We start from the raw sequence: 17,313 nt of genomic DNA, 5'->3' as shown, positions 1-17,313 counted from the left end.
ATCAGAAAGAAAGAAGAAACCACGAAAACAGAGAATATGGCAGAAACAATGGCTTGGAAGACGTGGACAACAAGGACTGTCAGTACTGCAGAAAGAGTTGGAGGTAATTAAACGGTACAATGAAACGTGGTATTATATACACAATATGCATTTGTTAAATGTATTTCTAGTAAGTTGATTGGATTAATTTGTGGCTTTTCGTGTCCGTTCATAAAGATGCATGATAAGAGTGTTTATACCATCTGCACTGTGATTGGCTAGATTAGTTCCACCTTGTCATTGTGTCGCTCACATTACAAGATTGTGTGGCGATAATATCAAACAGGTTTGAAAATATCGTAGCGTCTGTGATAGCTCGAGACAGGTTCGGATCACGTTGCTGACCTGCTCATACTTAACGAGCTTAGGCGACCGCAACGAGCACCGATTTGGTCACGATCCGGGGGTTGTCACAGACTGGAAATCTGTCAGCGACAGCAAAATCCAGCCAAAAATCCTGTAGTGTAAGCCCGGCTTAAACGGAGAACAAGTTGGGAAAACTCAAACTTCCTGAAGCTGGTTGCCTTAACTTTTCAATTCTCAACTTTTGATTTTTGTTTACAGTACACTCAAACAGAAGCTGCAACTGCATAATGGAGGTCATTTAATGCTCCTCACAAAAGTACAGATTCAAAAGAACTAAAATTACTGAAATTTGTGAATAGATTGCTATAACTTTTTCCCCACTTTGAGGTTGCAAATGTAATTAAAACACTGGAGAAATAGTCTAAACATTGTAAATCTAGATCTATAAATTCTTTAAAAACAGTCAAGATGAAGTCAAACATTTATATAAAGTACAGGTGTGTTTAAGTTTCTCCTTAAACAGAGTAACAAAGTAGTGTACTTGTACACTAAACATTCAGTTTTAATGAAAGTGTAAAATGCTCGGTCATTGTTTCTTGTCAAAACAGTCAACTTGTTTTGCTACACTGAAAACGGACCTTGAGCATGAAATCAATGCTGCAAATTCAGCATTAAAAAAAAAATTTTAATAAATAAAACCACACACACAACCTCCAGTACTTGAAAACTGGAAGTGAAGACTAAAAGCTCAAATGCACAAACCCAAAACCATTTAAAAAAAAGTTCTCACAGCATGAAGAGATAAAGACAGCATTTAACTTGATGAATAAAACACTTGCTTGACTAAGAATAAGACAGGCCTTTATTTATTTTGTGACATACATTAAAATAATGTCCAAACATCAAATGTTTATGGACTTGCTGAACCAAAGCACAAGTGTTTTGACAAACAGTTACACATTGGGGAGGAGACAAAATAAGACTATACCATTTAAAGAACACCAAACCACTTGTTCATATACTATACATATTAATGCTAAACCAAAGTGATACTCCAGAGCTGCGATTCCTGCGGGAGGTGGTGGGGTGGGGGGGATAGAAAAAGAACCCTACTGAATGATCACACAACGATAATATCAAACAGGTTTGAAAATATCGTAGCGTCTGTGATAGCTCGAGACAGGTTCGGATCACGTTGCTGACCTGCTCATACTTAACGAGCTTAGGCGACCGCAACGAGCACCGATTTGGTCACGATCCGGGGGTTGTCACAGACTGGAAATCTGTCAGCGACAGCAAAATCCAGCCAAAAATCCTGTAGTGTAAGCCCGGCTTAAACGGAGAACAAGTTGGGAAAACTCAAACTTCCTGAAGCTGGTTGCCTTAACTTTTCAATTCTCAACTTTTGATTTTTGTTTACAGTACACTCAAACAGAAGCTGCAACTGCATAATGGAGGTCATTTAATGCTCCTCACAAAAGTACAGATTCAAAAGAACTAAAATTACTGAAATTTGTGAATCGATTTGCTGTAACTTTCCCCACTTTGAGGTTGCAAATGTAATTAAAACACTGGAGAAATAGTCTAAACATTGTAAATCTAGATCTATAAATTCTTTAAAAACATAGTCAAGATGAAGTCAAACATTTATATAAAGTACAGGTGTGTTTAAGTTTCTCCTTAAACAGAGTAACAAAGTAGTGTACTTGTACACTAAACATTCAGTTTTAATGAAAGTGTAAAATGCTCGGTCATTGTTTCTTGTCAAAACAGTCAACTTGTTTTGCTACACTGAAAACGGACCTTGAGCATGAAATCAATGCTGCAAATTCAGCATTAAAAAATATAAATAAAACCACACACAACCTCCAGTACTTGAAAACTGGAAGTGAAGACTAAAAGCTCAAATGCACAAACCCAAAACCATTTAAATAAGTTCTCACAGCATGAAGAGATAAAGACAGCATTTAACTTGATGAATAAAACACTTGCTTGACTAAGAATAAGACAGGCCTTTATTTATTTTGTGACATACATTAAAATAATGTCCAAAACATCAAATGTTTATGGACTTGCTGAACCAAAGCACAAGTGTTTTGACAAACAGTTACACATTGGGGAGGAGACAAAATAAGACTATACCATTTAAAGAACACCAAACCACTTGTTCATATACTATACATATTAATGCTAAACCAAAGTGATACTCCAGAGCTGCGATTCCTGCGGGAGGTGGTGGGGTGGGGGGGATAGAAAAAGAACCCTACTGAATGAGTTAAAACTACATCTGCTAAATCATTGAGAAGCCTACAAATCTTTGCATTACTAGGATTGCCAAACTAACAAGATAATACAGCTTTAGCTCCGGTTTACGCTTACATGAGGACTCAAACGAAGCGTTTAGATTTGTACTGTAGTTAAAGGTATTGTGCATAATTGATAACAGTATTAAGAGATGCCAAGTGTTTGAGTAAAATCTAGACTTTCAAAAACTCAACTACATAAACATGCGTTTCAAAAACACCCCACCAACAAAATTAGTTTATACATACCCATGAAAAGGTAATTGAGCTCAAGTAGTGTTGGAATGGAATTAAGATGAATGCATACATGAACTAGCACGATACCATAACACTTCATTAAAGAGCAGCATCTGGCTTTATGCCTGAAAGATCCGGAACAAGTATCATTATTAAATGGTTATTTTTCCACAATGTTAAAATGTACAACACAAAAAACAAAACTTAGCATAATTGTCAGCCCTCCCACTCGAATTCTACCAGTATGCATTTCCTAAATCAAACTCGGTGTAAGGTTCAGGGGTTTGACAATCACAAGAGAGGTCTAGAACATTCCAACTAGATGCCGTTTGGGAAATAGGACCAGTAGCTCTGGTACCAGCCACCTGTGACATCACGATCCTGCCGTTGACCGGTTGAACACCCCTGAACGTGTCCACCATTAGGGGAGAGTTGGTTGCCTTGTTGATGTAAACGCTCGTACTGAACAGGTCAATCTAATAGAAATTAAAGTGGTTTGAAACTATTGAACTAAAGATGTTGGAATTGCTACTTTAAAAACAAATCACTGATGTAGGAACGCAAAAGTACTTCAGCTGTTACAAACTCTGCAAAATCAGCCTTTTCCCAAAAGTTTGACTCACTCAACGCAACTTACCAAATCCCAACTGACTTTGATGGGGTCTTTAAAGATGGTCCAAATCACACCTTCATTGCAGTTTGGTGTGGTCAAAGAGCCAAGATAACGGTAATATTTAGTCCTGTCCACTCCAGGAAGCAGATCATCCATAGAGATATATGGAGTGATGCATGCTTTATCACCTGAGAAGCAGAAAGGGCATTTGCAAAGACGTCAGTTATATTTCTACAGCTCTTTTCACAGAAGCAATTAAGAGATTTAAATATTGGTCAGTTTTGTTCAAAGCAAGCTTATGCGATTCTCCAAGTAATAATGAAGATCAGATTGGTTGGGTACATGTCTGAAAAGTGCAATTAAGGGATTTGCGTAGTGGTCAGTTTTGACAGTAAACAATTCTCTGAAAACATCAGTGATGATATAACTAGCCAAATAGTCTATGGGAGTCTGGTGAGTGTTTAACATTTCCAAAATTTAATTGCAAGTCATTTAAGCAACAATGTTGAAATAGAGGGTACAATTTTAATTAGTAGCATCTCTGCTTTCAGGCAGAATCGGCATTGCTTACTGTGAAAGGAACGTGCTTTTGTGGAAGAGATTTGACATCTTGCCCACCCGTTAGTAAACCAGGAACTGCTAGAAAGTCTTGGCTCAATGATTTAACCGCTTTGGTCTTTCAGGAGAAAATTGACATCAGGGTATAATTCCCAGAGATACAATTTTACAGTTACGCAAAACATGGCAAGTACTGCCACTTTTGCTGCCCGAAACTTGCCTGCATTGGCGATATCTGACAGGTAAGATGTTAAGGTCTTCCAGCTCTCTGGTTTGCCAGTGTCATAAGTGGCCTGGGAGTTAAAATACATTTTACAGTTACTTAAATTCTCAAATTATTGGAAGAAAAAATAAAATAAAAACCATTTAAAACCTTTTGTTTTTTTTAAAGTGTAGGAAACATACCTCAATGAAGAAACCAAGAGCAGCCAATATAGTTGAACCATTATGTACGAACTCATTCACTATGTGCATCTGAAACACACAGACATGACAAATCAATAAAAAAAATAAATAAATAAAAGAGTAATTGTACTAGTCCGTGCAATTGTCATACCTCCATAGGGTATTGTTTTCCATCCACAGTGTGTTCAGATCCAGCCATGAAACTACCATTACCCCAGTGAAGATGAAACTGCGTACTGGCAAACAAGCCTGGCAGATCACCTCCTTCCACATGCATTTTGTTGTGATCTAGTGTAACTTTAACTGAAGATAAAGCCAAATTGCTTAACACTATTAGAACACACAACTCCATGTTGAAGGTACAGCTGCAATAAGCTAACGAAACAGACACGAAACATGCAGAGCCTCACCTTGTGCAAATGCACAAATGATAACACAAAGAGCTACATTAACTCACTTGTCGTGCCAGTGTTTTTGATCTCAGTCAAGGTTGTGTCGTCATCATAGCCAGTGAAGATGAAAGAGGTCAGATTAGCATTAGCCTTGACATTGGTGGTTATGATGTTTATAGGAGACTGTTGAGCTCCATTACAGTCTTTTTCTGCGATTATGGGCCAAGCAACATCACCTGAGATGCAGAAAAGCCCTTTAAAGCAAAGCTCACTAACTTTGATGTTTGAGACCTTTCTTTCAGGGCCACGAAAGGAATTATGAAGTAGAAAAGAAAGACTTACTACATGATGGCATGTGATAACACCAAGCTGTGAAGAGCCCAAATACAGCAAGATTAACATGCTAGGGTAACTTTAAAAAAAACTCAATGGCATAAGTTGGGGAAAATGAACCGAACCAAATCAAAGGATCATATCGTACCCATGGATATTGGTGCACCATATGACACAGGCAACAGAAAAGCTGCAAAGCAGGTCCCGAACCAAGCATTCATCTTGGAGAGGGGAAAGGGATATTCAACTTTTATATTATTGTTTTTATATTTATATTTTAGCCATATATTTTTCCCTCACAGTCATTCTGTATGACACCCCGTAAACACATTATAGGTAACTTTATAACAAGCAAAAACAAAGAACCTTACAAAATATTCAATCCATTGTAGATTATACCACTGCTCGCTTACCATTTTACTTAATTAGATCAAATTCCTCTCTTCTGGTTAGTAGCCCAAATACAGCCAATATACACCTATTTAAAAAAAAAAAACCTGCATAACCCTACTCTGAACAACTACTCAAAAAGCTTTACACTCAGAAGCTTTAAAAGAACAAACAAACTTAAGGTGATCACCAAAAACAAATAGTAGCAGGTGTTGCCCTTTAGGGTAATTAAGGTCAGTTTGGATTAGGTGAAGCAGGTGTAGCAGGTCTCCACCCCCATGAGACATGCAGACATACTGATGAATAGCCTGAGTTCCAAAAGCAATTTATGTCAATTGCATGAGTTTTTGATGATTTATATACATTAAGTGGCTCAACCTGTTTTCAAATTTAATAATAATGTTTTTGAACAGCAAATCAGCATAATGGAATGATTTCTGAAATATCATGTGACACTGAAGACGAGTAATGATGCTGAAAATTCAGCTTTGCATCACAGGAACGAATTACATTTTAAAATATATTCAAATAGAAACATAGCAATTTTAAATTGTATTTCATAATATTACCGTGTTTGCTGTATTTGTATTTAAATGTCGCTGCCTTGGAATTAAAAGGTTCTGCATTCTGAGCAGTTTTGAGATATTGAGTTTCAAAGTTTTTGTGTTCCATAGACTTCTGTAGATAGAACCCTATTTGTTTTCTAAAAAAGTCCCAAAATGTACACAGCTTACAAAAGAAACATCACATAATGTAAATAAGTTGTCACAGAATAAGAATATGTGAATAACTCCATTTTGACAAAAATGTCAGATAGAACCTTATAATTCCAAGGCGACGATGTAGCCTTGATGAGTATGAGACTTTTTTCAAAAACATTAAAAAATGTTAAAGATTTCAAACTTTGTATATATGTGTGTGTGTGTGTATGTGTGTGTGTGTGTGTGTGCGTGTATTCACACAAGCATTTTGATCGGTCTTTTGAACCCTCATATACATAAACAGAACTCAACTGGAGACTTTTTGTTATTAAACAGCAAACATTTATTATTTCAGTTTTAATAGCTGTCAGGCTTTAGACATTTGAAACATATCACCTTAAATACTATAGAATCACCTACTGTTGAATAAAATTGCAGATAACAGGAGGTTCATTTAAAACATAAGGAGTCTGTATTATTTGAGCTGTTCTAAACTAATGCTGCCTTCACGTGCTTTCGAAATTATCGTAAATACGAGTTTCCCTAATCGGAAATTAGACGTGAACGCCTCTCAATAGCATGTGAAGGCAGCATAAGAGTTTGAGATTTAAAAAAATATATAATAATAATTGATATCCTAAGGACTCACAGATGATAAATTGTGTGTTTAAAACTGCACTTAAATAGAAATACAACTGGTAAAAATAGGAATACCTTCATGTCATTAACCCCTAATTTACATCTTATTTTTCCATGTAAGAATGACAAAAATCAACATATTACAGAAATCACCACGATCAAATGCAATCAATAAAGTGCACATAATTTACAAGAGCAATAAATTAAATCAGCTTATAGAATGTGTGTTCAAAGCATTTTTTACAGCCAATACAAACTGGACAAGAGAAGTACTGTGATAACAGATGAAGTGGATGATGAAGGTGCTGCAGATGCCACTGTGACCTGTGACGTCACGACTCTGCCATTCAAGGGCTGAACTCCCCTGAAGTTGTTGGTGTTTAGAACTGAAGCGCTTGCGTCTTTGAAAAGGACAGTTGTGCTGAAGCGGTTGATCTGTTTGGAGGAATAAAGTAATCAGAGTGACTTTTTTAAACTCAGAATATGTAGGAGTTGTCATCCAGTAGCAGACGAATATGATTTTTATGAATTACTGTACCACAAAGTTGCCTTTACTTACAAAGTCGTGACTGACTTTGACGGGCTCTTTAAACACAGTCCAAATCACAGCTTCATTACAGCTGGGTGTAGTTAGAGAGCCTTGGTAACGGTAATATTTAGTCCTGTCCACACCTTCAATCAGACTGTTCAGTGTGATTTGATTCATGATGTCTGAGGTTTGATCACCTAAATATACAAAAAAGTGTAATGAAACTACTTGGCTGTCTTCAGTTTTGCGCTGATTTGTTGAGAGATTAACCAAACACTCCAGCATTTAAAGGTTCGCTCAAAAATGAAAAACTTGTTATCGTTATTCAATCTTTGTTTTTGCCCATACAATGAACGTCAGTGTGGACCAGTGTTGTTTTGGACGCAAAAAAGTGTAATGAAACTACTTGGCTGTCTTCAGTTTTGCGCTGATTTGTTGAGAGATTAACCAAACACTCCAGCATTTAAAGGTTCGTTCAAAAATGAAAAACTTGTTATCGTTATTCAATCTTTGTTTTGCCCATACAATGAACGTCAGTGTGGACCAGTGTTGTTTTGGACACCACTGACTTTTACTGTATGCACTAAAACAGTTGAAACATTCTTCAAAATATCTTTGGAATTCAGTTTTGATCGCAAAAAAGTTGATTTTTAGGGTGAACTATCCCTTACAGAACTGCCGACTCGAAAGGCTTACAAACTATTTGTTTACCTGAATTGCGGATTTCTGTCAAATAGGATGTTAGGATATCCCAGCTTTTTGTTTTGTTCACTTCATTGGTTCCCTGTTGGTTAAATAAAAATAATAATAATAATACATATGCATGTGCACACAACCAAACCATTTAGGTTTGTGTTTTCCGCTTGATATTATAATAAATGTCATGCTCACCTCAATGAAGAAACCAAGAACAGCCAATCCTGTGCTGTCTTTGGCAGCTAGAGCAGCTGACACACTCCCGTTGTATTTTGAATGGACACTTACAATGTGCAGCTATGAGACACATAAGAACACATACAGTGAATGATCACATAAACTCTTAAAAATAAAGGTTTTTATTGGCATGACTGGTTCCACAAAGAACCTTTAATATCAATGGAACCCTTATAAGGCTCTTTATAGTGGAAAAGGTTTATTCAAACTAAGAAAAAAACCGTTCAGGTTCTTCATGAAACCAAAAATGCTTCTTCTATTGCATCGCTGTGAAAACCCCTTTTGTAGCCCTTTTAAAGAGTTTACTCAGGCTGCTTTGAGGGGAAATATTTGAAATAATGCAGTGCATTTGCAGGGAACATTCAATCATTCATACCTCCATTGGGTATTGTTTGCCATCCACGGTGTGTTCGGAGCCGGACGAGGAGCTGCCGTTACCCCAGTGGAGATGGAATTGTTTGGTGTTGTATACACCTGGAAGGTCGCCTCCTTGCACTTTAATTTTCTCATCATCCAGGGTGACCACCACTGTGAAGACAATTGGACATATTACACCAAATTTACACTGCCAAGCTTGCACAGAAGCGCTTTCTCGGGATCTTTACATAGACTGTTTAATGCTGCTCAGAAGTAGCATTTACACTGCAATTACAGCTGTATACTTTAGGTGCAGAGGTGGGTTAGAGCAGGCTTACTGTAGTCTGGCTTTTATGCAATTTTGCATCTTCACATTGAATTTTATGCAGGCACAGAGCAGCCCTAACTCTGCTGTTTAAAGATGTCTTTAGATACAATGTCCAGGATATACCACACATATGATTGATCTGCACTCTTGTGTACCACTACTTTTGCCAGTCTAAGTTTCCAATATAGTCAGTGAGTCTCATGGAACACAAAGAGGCATCAAATAACTTCCATCCTTCGGTTGTCTAACAGTAGATCACCTACATCTCTTTGCCAGCTCACACTTTTGTACTTCTCTGTGCAACCTTTTTAACGTGATGCTTCTCATGTTACCGTTTCCTATAGGGATTGGTTTTGTTATAGGTATTCCTCATTTGGAAGTCACTGAATAAGTGATTGATAAATGATTTTAGCAACTGTATTTCATAGAGATGAACAAATCTTGAGAAAGTCAAGGTTATTCTGTAAAATGCGCATTGAAATAAATGCAAGTAATATCAGCAAATCCTTACCAGAGTCGCCCGAGTTTACGATGGACAGGAAGGTGGAGTTGTCATCGAAAGCAGTTAAGTTAAAGGAGGTCAGGCTAGGATTTCCCTGAACACTTGCAGTCACGATATTAATGGGAGATTGTTTGGATCCATTGCAATATTGTGAGGCAATCTTGGACCAGGTGGTAAAATCTATGACAAATCAGGAGTCCAGAAAAAAATGTAAAATCACTTCAGAAAATGTATAGAGTATATATATATCGAGTTTTATGTCGATGTGGAATATTAGGACACAAAAAAAATTATAGATAAACATATGAATAAATCACACTTACTGCATGCTGGCTTGTGATAGCACCATTCTGTTTAAGGTGAAATGACAACATTAATAAATATACCCAATGAAACTTCCTATCAAAACGTTTCAAGAGCCTTTAGTGCCTACTTTAACAGAGTCACACAAAATAAAACTACATATGAACTTCAGTAAAACTCACCCACTGAAGCGTCCGCACTGTGGACGGTGGGACACAGAAGAGCAACAAGGCAAGTTACAAGCAAGACAATCATCTGCATCAAACAATACATCATTAAAAACAGAAACAATGCTGCTAACAGAATTGAATTGGATTATAGCTTGAAATGAGAAATGAAATCAATCACACATAACTCTGGTCTTACCTCTTTGACTCGATTCACCTGTCTGTATGCAGGAATATAATGAGTTGGCTTTATTCCCGAATCCTGCCTTTAGTACTCTTCACAGCTCACATGCAGTGGGTGGGTCACTTTCATCAGTTCATCTGCTGACAAAAAACTGCATTCCTATCTAGTCACATTGCTAGGCGTTGTTTATCTTCTGAGATTTCTTAAAAATTCATAGCAGTCACTTTTATTTCATCTTATCTTATAGTTTTTGCCTCTCGGCATGGGTCATGTTCTCTAACCCTAGAGGGTGAAAACGAAGTTTACTATAATGCGCTTTTGCTCACCAGCCTTTAAAGTGAGTCGAAATAACTTTGTTAGCCGTCGACTTTCAGATGTTTCCAAAATAATTGAAATAATGGCACCGGTTTAGATTCATTTGGTTATTTAAAAGGGTTATTTGAAACTGTCCTGGATACTGAATAACCTTTCATAAAGTTTCACAAGGATTCATTAGTACACTCTAAAAAATGCTGGGTTGTTTCAACCCAACTTTGGGTCAAATATGGACTAACCCAACCGTTGGGTTAAATTTTTACATTACATTTTTAACCCAAAAGTTGGGTTAGTCCATATTTGACCCAAAGTTGGGTTGAAACAACCCAGCATTTTTTAGAGTGTAGTGGAACAACATTAAAGAACCACCCATTTAGGGATTTATTAGCTGTAATTCTAAATTTAACTATCGATATTGTTATAAAAACCGTATCATCATTTGATGATGTCATTCCAAACATAATCATTCTTCCGTAGCATGCAAAGGTGGAATAATATAAACAGAAACCATTAGCCTGTATTGTTACTGTCAATCATCCTCGTTCTTCTTTAGAGGTTATTGTAAAGGGTGTTTACAATATCACGCATATTCAAATGAATGACATCAGTTCATTTATAGACTATCCTACTTGATTTTGTAACCTTGTTTGACTTTTTTTTTTTTTTTCATTTGCAAAGAAATGAATATCCAACCCAATTGCATGAGAAAACAACATTATTTTAAGGGATGGCAATACGCTTTTTATAAAAAAAACAAAAACATGAAGCCCATGAAGTATTCAGTATACTTTGTGTACTGTATACATCTAGTTATATATTAGTTATATTAATCCACCTGATACCTGAGATACAAAAGTGGGATAGTTATAGGCTATAGCTATTGCATAATAAGAAAGTATTCCTTTAGCAGTAATTACAGTTGCTTATTTTAAGTGTAGGCACAAAATTCCACAGCGCAAATGTGTCCCACCTCAGCCAAATTAGATGCATGTTAATATACTTTCTATTCATATCTAGACTAATGCTGGGATGTTCCATGAAACTAATCTTCCCGAATGAATCATGAAACCAGAATGCCATAATTTCAGACTCACCCATGGCATCAATGTGTCCGCTTGCACAAGTATTACGAAGTTATCTGATTCTAAAGAGCAGTTTTCTGCATTGACAGCCATTCAAAGGTAGCTGTGTATTTTTATTTTATTTTTATTTTTTTCCCAGTCAACAAATAAACCACAAATGCATCAGTGCATTCTAAAAAACATTTGATCAATGCTTGGCTCCTCTTAGTAGGCTCTTAAAAAGAAAAATACAATATACTCTTAAACCAAATTTGAATGCATTTCTGTAATTTTGCCAGTTTTAGTCATAAAGACACAGAACAGAAAATGGCAGGATGAAGAGATAAAACATGCCTTTCTGAACCTATATCAGTTTTATCTCCTTCAGTCTCTTGGCTTATCGACTACAGATACTTCTGACAACTGAAATCTATTTAAAAGTTTCCATCTTTGTAGGCTGTCTGTAAACTATCTGCTGCACCACCTCCTCTTACCTGACTTACCTGTATTTTATTGTTAATTCTAAGGTTTTTCTGGATAGCATGATCCCATTAGCCCTGCTGGCAGATGCTGTGATCCCCACCATTCTAATAGCATCATTGACAGCCATTGAAATGTATCTTTGTATGTTTGTTTGTTTTTGCAAGCAACAAATAAATCTCAAATATTCCATAATGTTTAGGGCTGTGAATCTTCGGGTAAACAGCGAATCGATTTGAATTTTCGCAAATTCAGAACGATTCGATTTGAGAATATTCACAATTAAATTCGATGCAATTCAATTAACGATTCGATTCTGGATTCTTTAAGTGCATTCACGGGATCATTTAAATGTTTAGTCAGGGGGCAAATTACACAGCACACTCTAAAAAATGCTGGGTTAAATACAACCCAGTGCTGGGTAAAATAGGGACAAACCCAGCAATTGGGTTGTTTTGACCCAGCGATTGGGTTACTACCCAGAAGGTTGGGTTAAACGTTTAAACATTTAACCCAACCGCTGGGTCAAAACAACCCAATTGCTGGGTTTGTCCCTATTTTACCCAGCACTGGGTTGTATTTAACCCAGCATTTTTTAGAGTGCAGCCTTTATGGAGTCTAAGAGTGAGGGCAAAAAAAAAACAAAAACACTTTTATCCATTATTAGATGTTCGTTTAATGATGCAATGGCATGACATATGGCATATGTAGAAATTTACCCTTGTAAAAAGTAATATATTTAAAATCGCCTACATTTATTTCAGACTAATCTTTTAACATATTTACTGCATCACTCGAGACTTACTGATATAAGCATTCTAATTTAAACTTTACTTAATATTAAGCCTAAAATGGGTTTTAATGTCACTAATGATGAGGGTTGTATGATCTTTGAATAATAAATGTCTTTCCACAAAGAACCTTTTGTGAAACAGAAAGGTTCAGGTTCTTTATGGAACCATTTAGACAAAAAGGTTCTTCTATGGCATCGTGAAGCACCGTGAAGGAACATCTTGCTACAAACTTTCTTTTTAACAGAATCATTGATCTGATGTCATCATCTTACAGTGTATTTCATCTTTTTTCAGGCGATTGTATGTCAGGACATAGGATCAGTAGATTTAAGACAGACTCTTAAATTTGTAATCCAACAGCTTTCATGGAGTACACTGTTTTCTACAATTAAATCCTTCACTTTGGTCCTCACAGTCGTCCCTTAGAATACATTATAAGACATTCTGCTTTCTAAAAGAAAAAAAAAACTTCTATAATATATAGTATATGGGTACAACAGAGATCCTCATTCCTAAAACTTTAGTTCCGAATTGTGCATCTGGCTGTACATTTTAAGAAAACTTGCAGACAATAATTTGTTTTTGAGGTAACTCTATAGGAAAGTGTCCCTGGAAGAACAGAATTGAGAAACAATGTTCTTTAACAAACTTACCTAACAAAACAAGACACACCTGGAAACAATTTACATGCACGCTACAAATTACCAAACAAAAGGTTATAAAGCCAAAAGAAAAAAATTCCTCCCAGTCTTGCCCTAAAATCATGACAAAGTAAATAGGAAAAACAAAACATATTAAACTCTTTGGTAATTGTGCAAATATTTAAATAATATAGATGAAAACAGTACAGTTAGATATTGCCATAAATATTTAAGAAAAATCCTGAGCTGAAATCCAGTGACTACTTAGCATGTACACTGGAACTGCATACCACAGTTACATTCACAATATCAATCATGTGAAAACATCTGCCTGTAGTGGGATCCATGCCAACATAACAAGCCTGGAGCTTCTTTTTGGAGTCATGAAGTCATAAAGAGTCATGAAAATATTGTGAAAAAGGAGTATGTCTTTGAAACTGTCAATGAACCAGCTATCTCATCTCACAAGATGCTGTGCATTTTTGTAGGGCTGTGGCTTTTAATGAGCCGTGTCGACATTATAAGGGTTCCTTCTCTCTGAGCAAAATTTGTCATGGGATCATGTTACATTTATATTTGATTATTAACGCAAGAAGTTCGAAGAATGGATGGATGGATGATTAAATTATACTGATTATATTAATTACATTTACATCAAATTTACATGATCCATTATTCATTTTTAAACATTTGAGTTTATTAACCATTATGTCTCTGTATTCTGTTTGTTGTCAAAAAGCTTCATTTTATTTATTTTTTTTGTTCTATTTCCATCACAGCCACAGTGCTTTAAAACAACAGTGTTGTAAAATGAAGTTATGTAAGCTGGCATCAAACCCACAGCTTTGCCTGGACTTATTATTCTCTTTGTCTCCTCTTTCATTGTTTTCATTTCGTATATATGAGCATACAAAAGGAATAAGGTCATGCAGTTTCAATGGTTGTTTTGCACAGTGGAGCGCAGGTTTTAAGTGACCCGTAAATATGTTTGTGGGTGTGTGTGACCTGTCATTAAACTGTTGCTTATTCAACTTGTCTTGATTAAACATGCAGCGCCCTCCACTATTGACACCCTTGGTAAATAACCAGCATGTGAAAAACGTGTTTATTCTATTTGTCTTTCAAGAAAAGTTGCTGAAAATTTACTCACCTTCAGCGCATCCAAGCTAGATGAGTTATCGTTTTAAATTAGCTTTAGAAGATTTAGCATTACATCACTTGCTCACCAATGGATCCTCTGCAGTGAATGGGTGCCGTCAGAATGAGAGTCCTAACAGCTGATAAAACACTCAAAAGCTGCACATTTATAATAAATTAATCCATCATTACATTTTTATACTCATATCATTGCTTTCAGCTAAAATTCAAGTCCTCTATATATATAATATTGCTTTCTTTAGTGAAAAAGTCATCTCATCTAAATCAGGAGAGAAATATGCACAGATCAAGCCCCGTTTACCAGCAAAAACAGTTTAAAACAGTTCTACCCAGATATGTTGGTGTTTTTTGATGTGAGACGACAACTTCGCTGGAGGAAGGAATTGTCATTTTTAGGGGACCTATTCCCTTAAACGAATAAATAGATAAAAACATAATGCAAAATATAAATAAGAATAAATAAATCAACATGCAAACAAATAAAAAAAAATAAACAAATGTTATGTTCTTTAAAACACAGCTAGTGGTCAGTTGATATAGTTACAACCCCAATTCCAGAGAAGTTGGGACGTTTTGTAAAAATGCAATAAAATCAAGAATCTCTGATTTGTTCCTTCTCTTTAACTTTTATTTAATTGACAAAAGTACAAAGAAAACATTTCAACACACTCCAAAAAGGTTGGGACAGAGGCACGTTTAACACTGTCACATCAACTTTCCTTTTAATTACAATGTTTCATTGTTTGGGAATTGAGGATACTAATTGTTAAAGTTTTGCAAGCAAAATTTTTGTCCAGTCTCTCTTGAAACAAGGCTTCAGATGCTCAGCAGTCTGTGATTGTCGTTGTCTTATTCTCCTTTTCATGATTGGTCATACATTTTCAATAGGAGTCAGATCTGGACTGCAGGCAGGCCAGTCTAACACATTCACTCTGAGTCTACAGAAACACGCTGGTGTAGCACATGCAGAATGAGAGCTGGCATTGTCTTGATCAAATAACCATGGACTTCCCATGAAAGACATCATCTTGACGGCAGTATATTTCTCTGTACAACTCCAATATATGCCTCCATGTCAGTGGTACCTTCACACATATGCAAGTCACCCATGCCATTTGCACTGATGCACTCATATACCATGACAGATGTTTGCTTTTGCATCTGTCACTGATGAAAGTCTGGATGGTCCCTTTGGTCTTTGGGACTGAGAACTCGAAATCCATTTTTTCCAGAAACAAGCTCTGGCCCAGAGAACCCGGCAGCATCGCTGCATAGAATTGATGTATAGCTTTCTCCTAGAGTAACAGAGTTTCAAGTTGCATTTCTTGATGCAGCAGCAGACTGTGTTAAGTGACAGCAGTTTTCTGAGGTACTCCTGAGCCCATGTGGCTATATTTAACACCGCAGCATAATCTTTTCACTTTTATTTTACCTCTGTCCCAACTTTTTTGGAATGTGTTGCAGCCATCAAAATCAAAATTACAAAATACATTTACGTTGGTCAGTGAAAACTTTGGAAATCTTTTCTTTGTACTTTTGTCAATTAAATAAAGTTAAAGAGAAGGAACAAATCACAGATTCTTGATGTTATTGCCTTTTTACAAAACGTCCCAACTTCTCTGGAATTGGGGTTGTAGTTTTCAGCCTGGCTGAGCTGGTGTTTGTTTGTTTAGCTGGTCAACTAGCTGAAAATCCCTCTAAAACTTGCATAACACACCAGCATAGCCAGCTTAGTCAGGCCATGAGACCAGCTAACCAACTTTTTTTTAAGAAGGGTAAACATATTGTCCATATATCTACAGACAGTCCATCCTTTTCCGTAATTTAACAACAAAATACATCAATAATGTACCAATATTTTTTTTTATTAAACTGCATTGCTTTTTCCTACTGATAATGAGTAAAATAACAGCTTTTGTATTTAAACTGTGCATAATTTTCAGATTAGGGCCCCTGAATGGTCGGCGGCTGCAGGATGTGCTCAGCTGTTCCTACGTGACCTGAGGTAAATATGGAGAAAAAGACAGCTGGTTAATTATAGCTCTCTAATTCCAGTTATTTATGGCTCACACAATAGCCTACTGCATACATTTCAAATGAACAATCACCTGCGATAAGAGCAGCGGAAGAATAAACCACGCGATTGTTCAGAGGCTGCTGCGGCCGGAACACGTTGTCAAAATAAATTTTTGTCAGGAATCTGAGCAGCTACAGAAAAAAAATGTCACAATGGCAAACAATGTAGCATCTTTCATCACTTTACTGATTGCACTGATTTAGCAGAGGCGCGTGTGTACGTAGTCACATACTCAGGTCACAAGGCCGTTGCACCTGCTGCCAAAGGAATTTGGTTAAGATCTGTAGGATTAAGAGAAGAGTGTGATAAGAGACGCCGGAGGTAAAGATACAAGAGGACACAGAGGCTGAAAAGAGAGAGGGATATAGGGGAGATGGAGGCTAGACAATATGACAGTAATATGACAGTAAGATAGAACAAATGATATACTCATCACATGAGTAAAATACGCACATGGGCTTGTCAATCAAGGCAGAGTTATGTATGCAAATAGGAGATTATGAAACATACAGATTTCCTCTGTAGGGTAGAGACTGTGATGGTGCATTTTCACAGTTAGTAACACTGT

At 36.5% G+C, this 17,313-nt stretch overlaps 2 protein-coding genes across 3 annotated transcripts; both read right to left on the bottom strand.

The window, feature by feature from the left end:
- Nucleotides 1–2,337: 2,337 nt before the first annotated feature.
- Nucleotides 2,338–5,738, bottom strand: LOC107719517 (carbonic anhydrase 4-like). 2 transcript variants are annotated; one of them, XM_016526946.1, is made up of 9 exons: nt 5,589–5,738; nt 5,335–5,433; nt 5,196–5,222; nt 4,919–5,089; nt 4,613–4,764; nt 4,462–4,530; nt 4,277–4,349; nt 3,523–3,686; nt 2,338–3,361 (listed from the first exon to the last, which is right to left on the bottom strand). In XM_016526946.1, exons 2-9 carry the CDS (start codon nt 5,405–5,407, stop codon nt 3,122–3,124), a joined length of 969 nt encoding a protein of 322 aa, XP_016382432.1. In that variant the 5' UTR covers nt 5,408–5,433; nt 5,589–5,738; the 3' UTR covers nt 2,338–3,121. The 2 variants fall into 2 exon arrangements, with proteins under 2 accessions (XP_016382432.1, XP_016382426.1); XM_016526940.1 differs by having other exon boundaries at nt 5,335–5,407; nt 5,600–5,738.
- An 858-nt stretch (nt 5,739–6,596) lies between these two features.
- Nucleotides 6,597–10,259, bottom strand: LOC107719532 (carbonic anhydrase 7-like). The gene is made up of 9 exons (XM_016526957.1): nt 10,235–10,259; nt 10,051–10,123; nt 9,889–9,915; nt 9,575–9,745; nt 8,755–8,906; nt 8,337–8,438; nt 8,157–8,229; nt 7,476–7,642; nt 6,597–7,351 (listed from the first exon to the last, which is right to left on the bottom strand). The coding sequence occupies exons 2-9, from the start codon at nt 10,121–10,123 to the stop codon at nt 7,157–7,159; spliced, it is 960 nt and encodes a 319-aa protein (XP_016382443.1). The 5' UTR covers nt 10,235–10,259; the 3' UTR covers nt 6,597–7,156.
- Nucleotides 10,260–17,313: the final 7,054 nt, after the last annotated feature.

This window comes from Sinocyclocheilus rhinocerous, unplaced genomic scaffold (genome assembly GCF_001515625.1).
Source record: "Sinocyclocheilus rhinocerous isolate Xijiao unplaced genomic scaffold, SAMN03320098_v1.1 scaffold792, whole genome shotgun sequence".
NCBI lineage: Eukaryota > Metazoa > Chordata > Actinopteri > Cypriniformes > Cyprinidae > Sinocyclocheilus > Sinocyclocheilus rhinocerous.
Note: the sequence above shows the minus strand (reverse complement) of the source record. Positions and strands in the feature narration are given on the sequence as shown.

Bases quoted from the DNA above. Each gene is read 5' to 3' on its own strand.
- LOC107719517 (XM_016526940.1), bottom strand. The intron at 5,223-5,334 runs GTACGATATGAT...GGCTCTTCACAG, and splicing joins TGGTGCACCAATATCCATGG to CTTGGTGTTATCACATGCCA. The intron at 4,350-4,461 runs GTATGTTTCCTA...TTTAACTCCCAG, and splicing joins CTCTTGGTTTCTTCATTGAG to GCCACTTATGACACTGGCAA.
- LOC107719532 (XM_016526957.1), bottom strand. From the start codon at position 10,123: ATGATTGTCTTGCTTGTAACTTGCCTTGTTGCTCTTCTGTGTCCCACC. The intron at 8,439-8,754 runs GTATGAATGATT...TGTGTCTCATAG, and splicing joins GCAAACAATACCCAATGGAG to CTGCACATTGTAAGTGTCCA. The intron at 7,352-7,475 runs GTAAGTAAAGGC...TCCTCCAAACAG, and splicing joins TCAAAGTCAGTCACGACTTT to ATCAACCGCTTCAGCACAAC.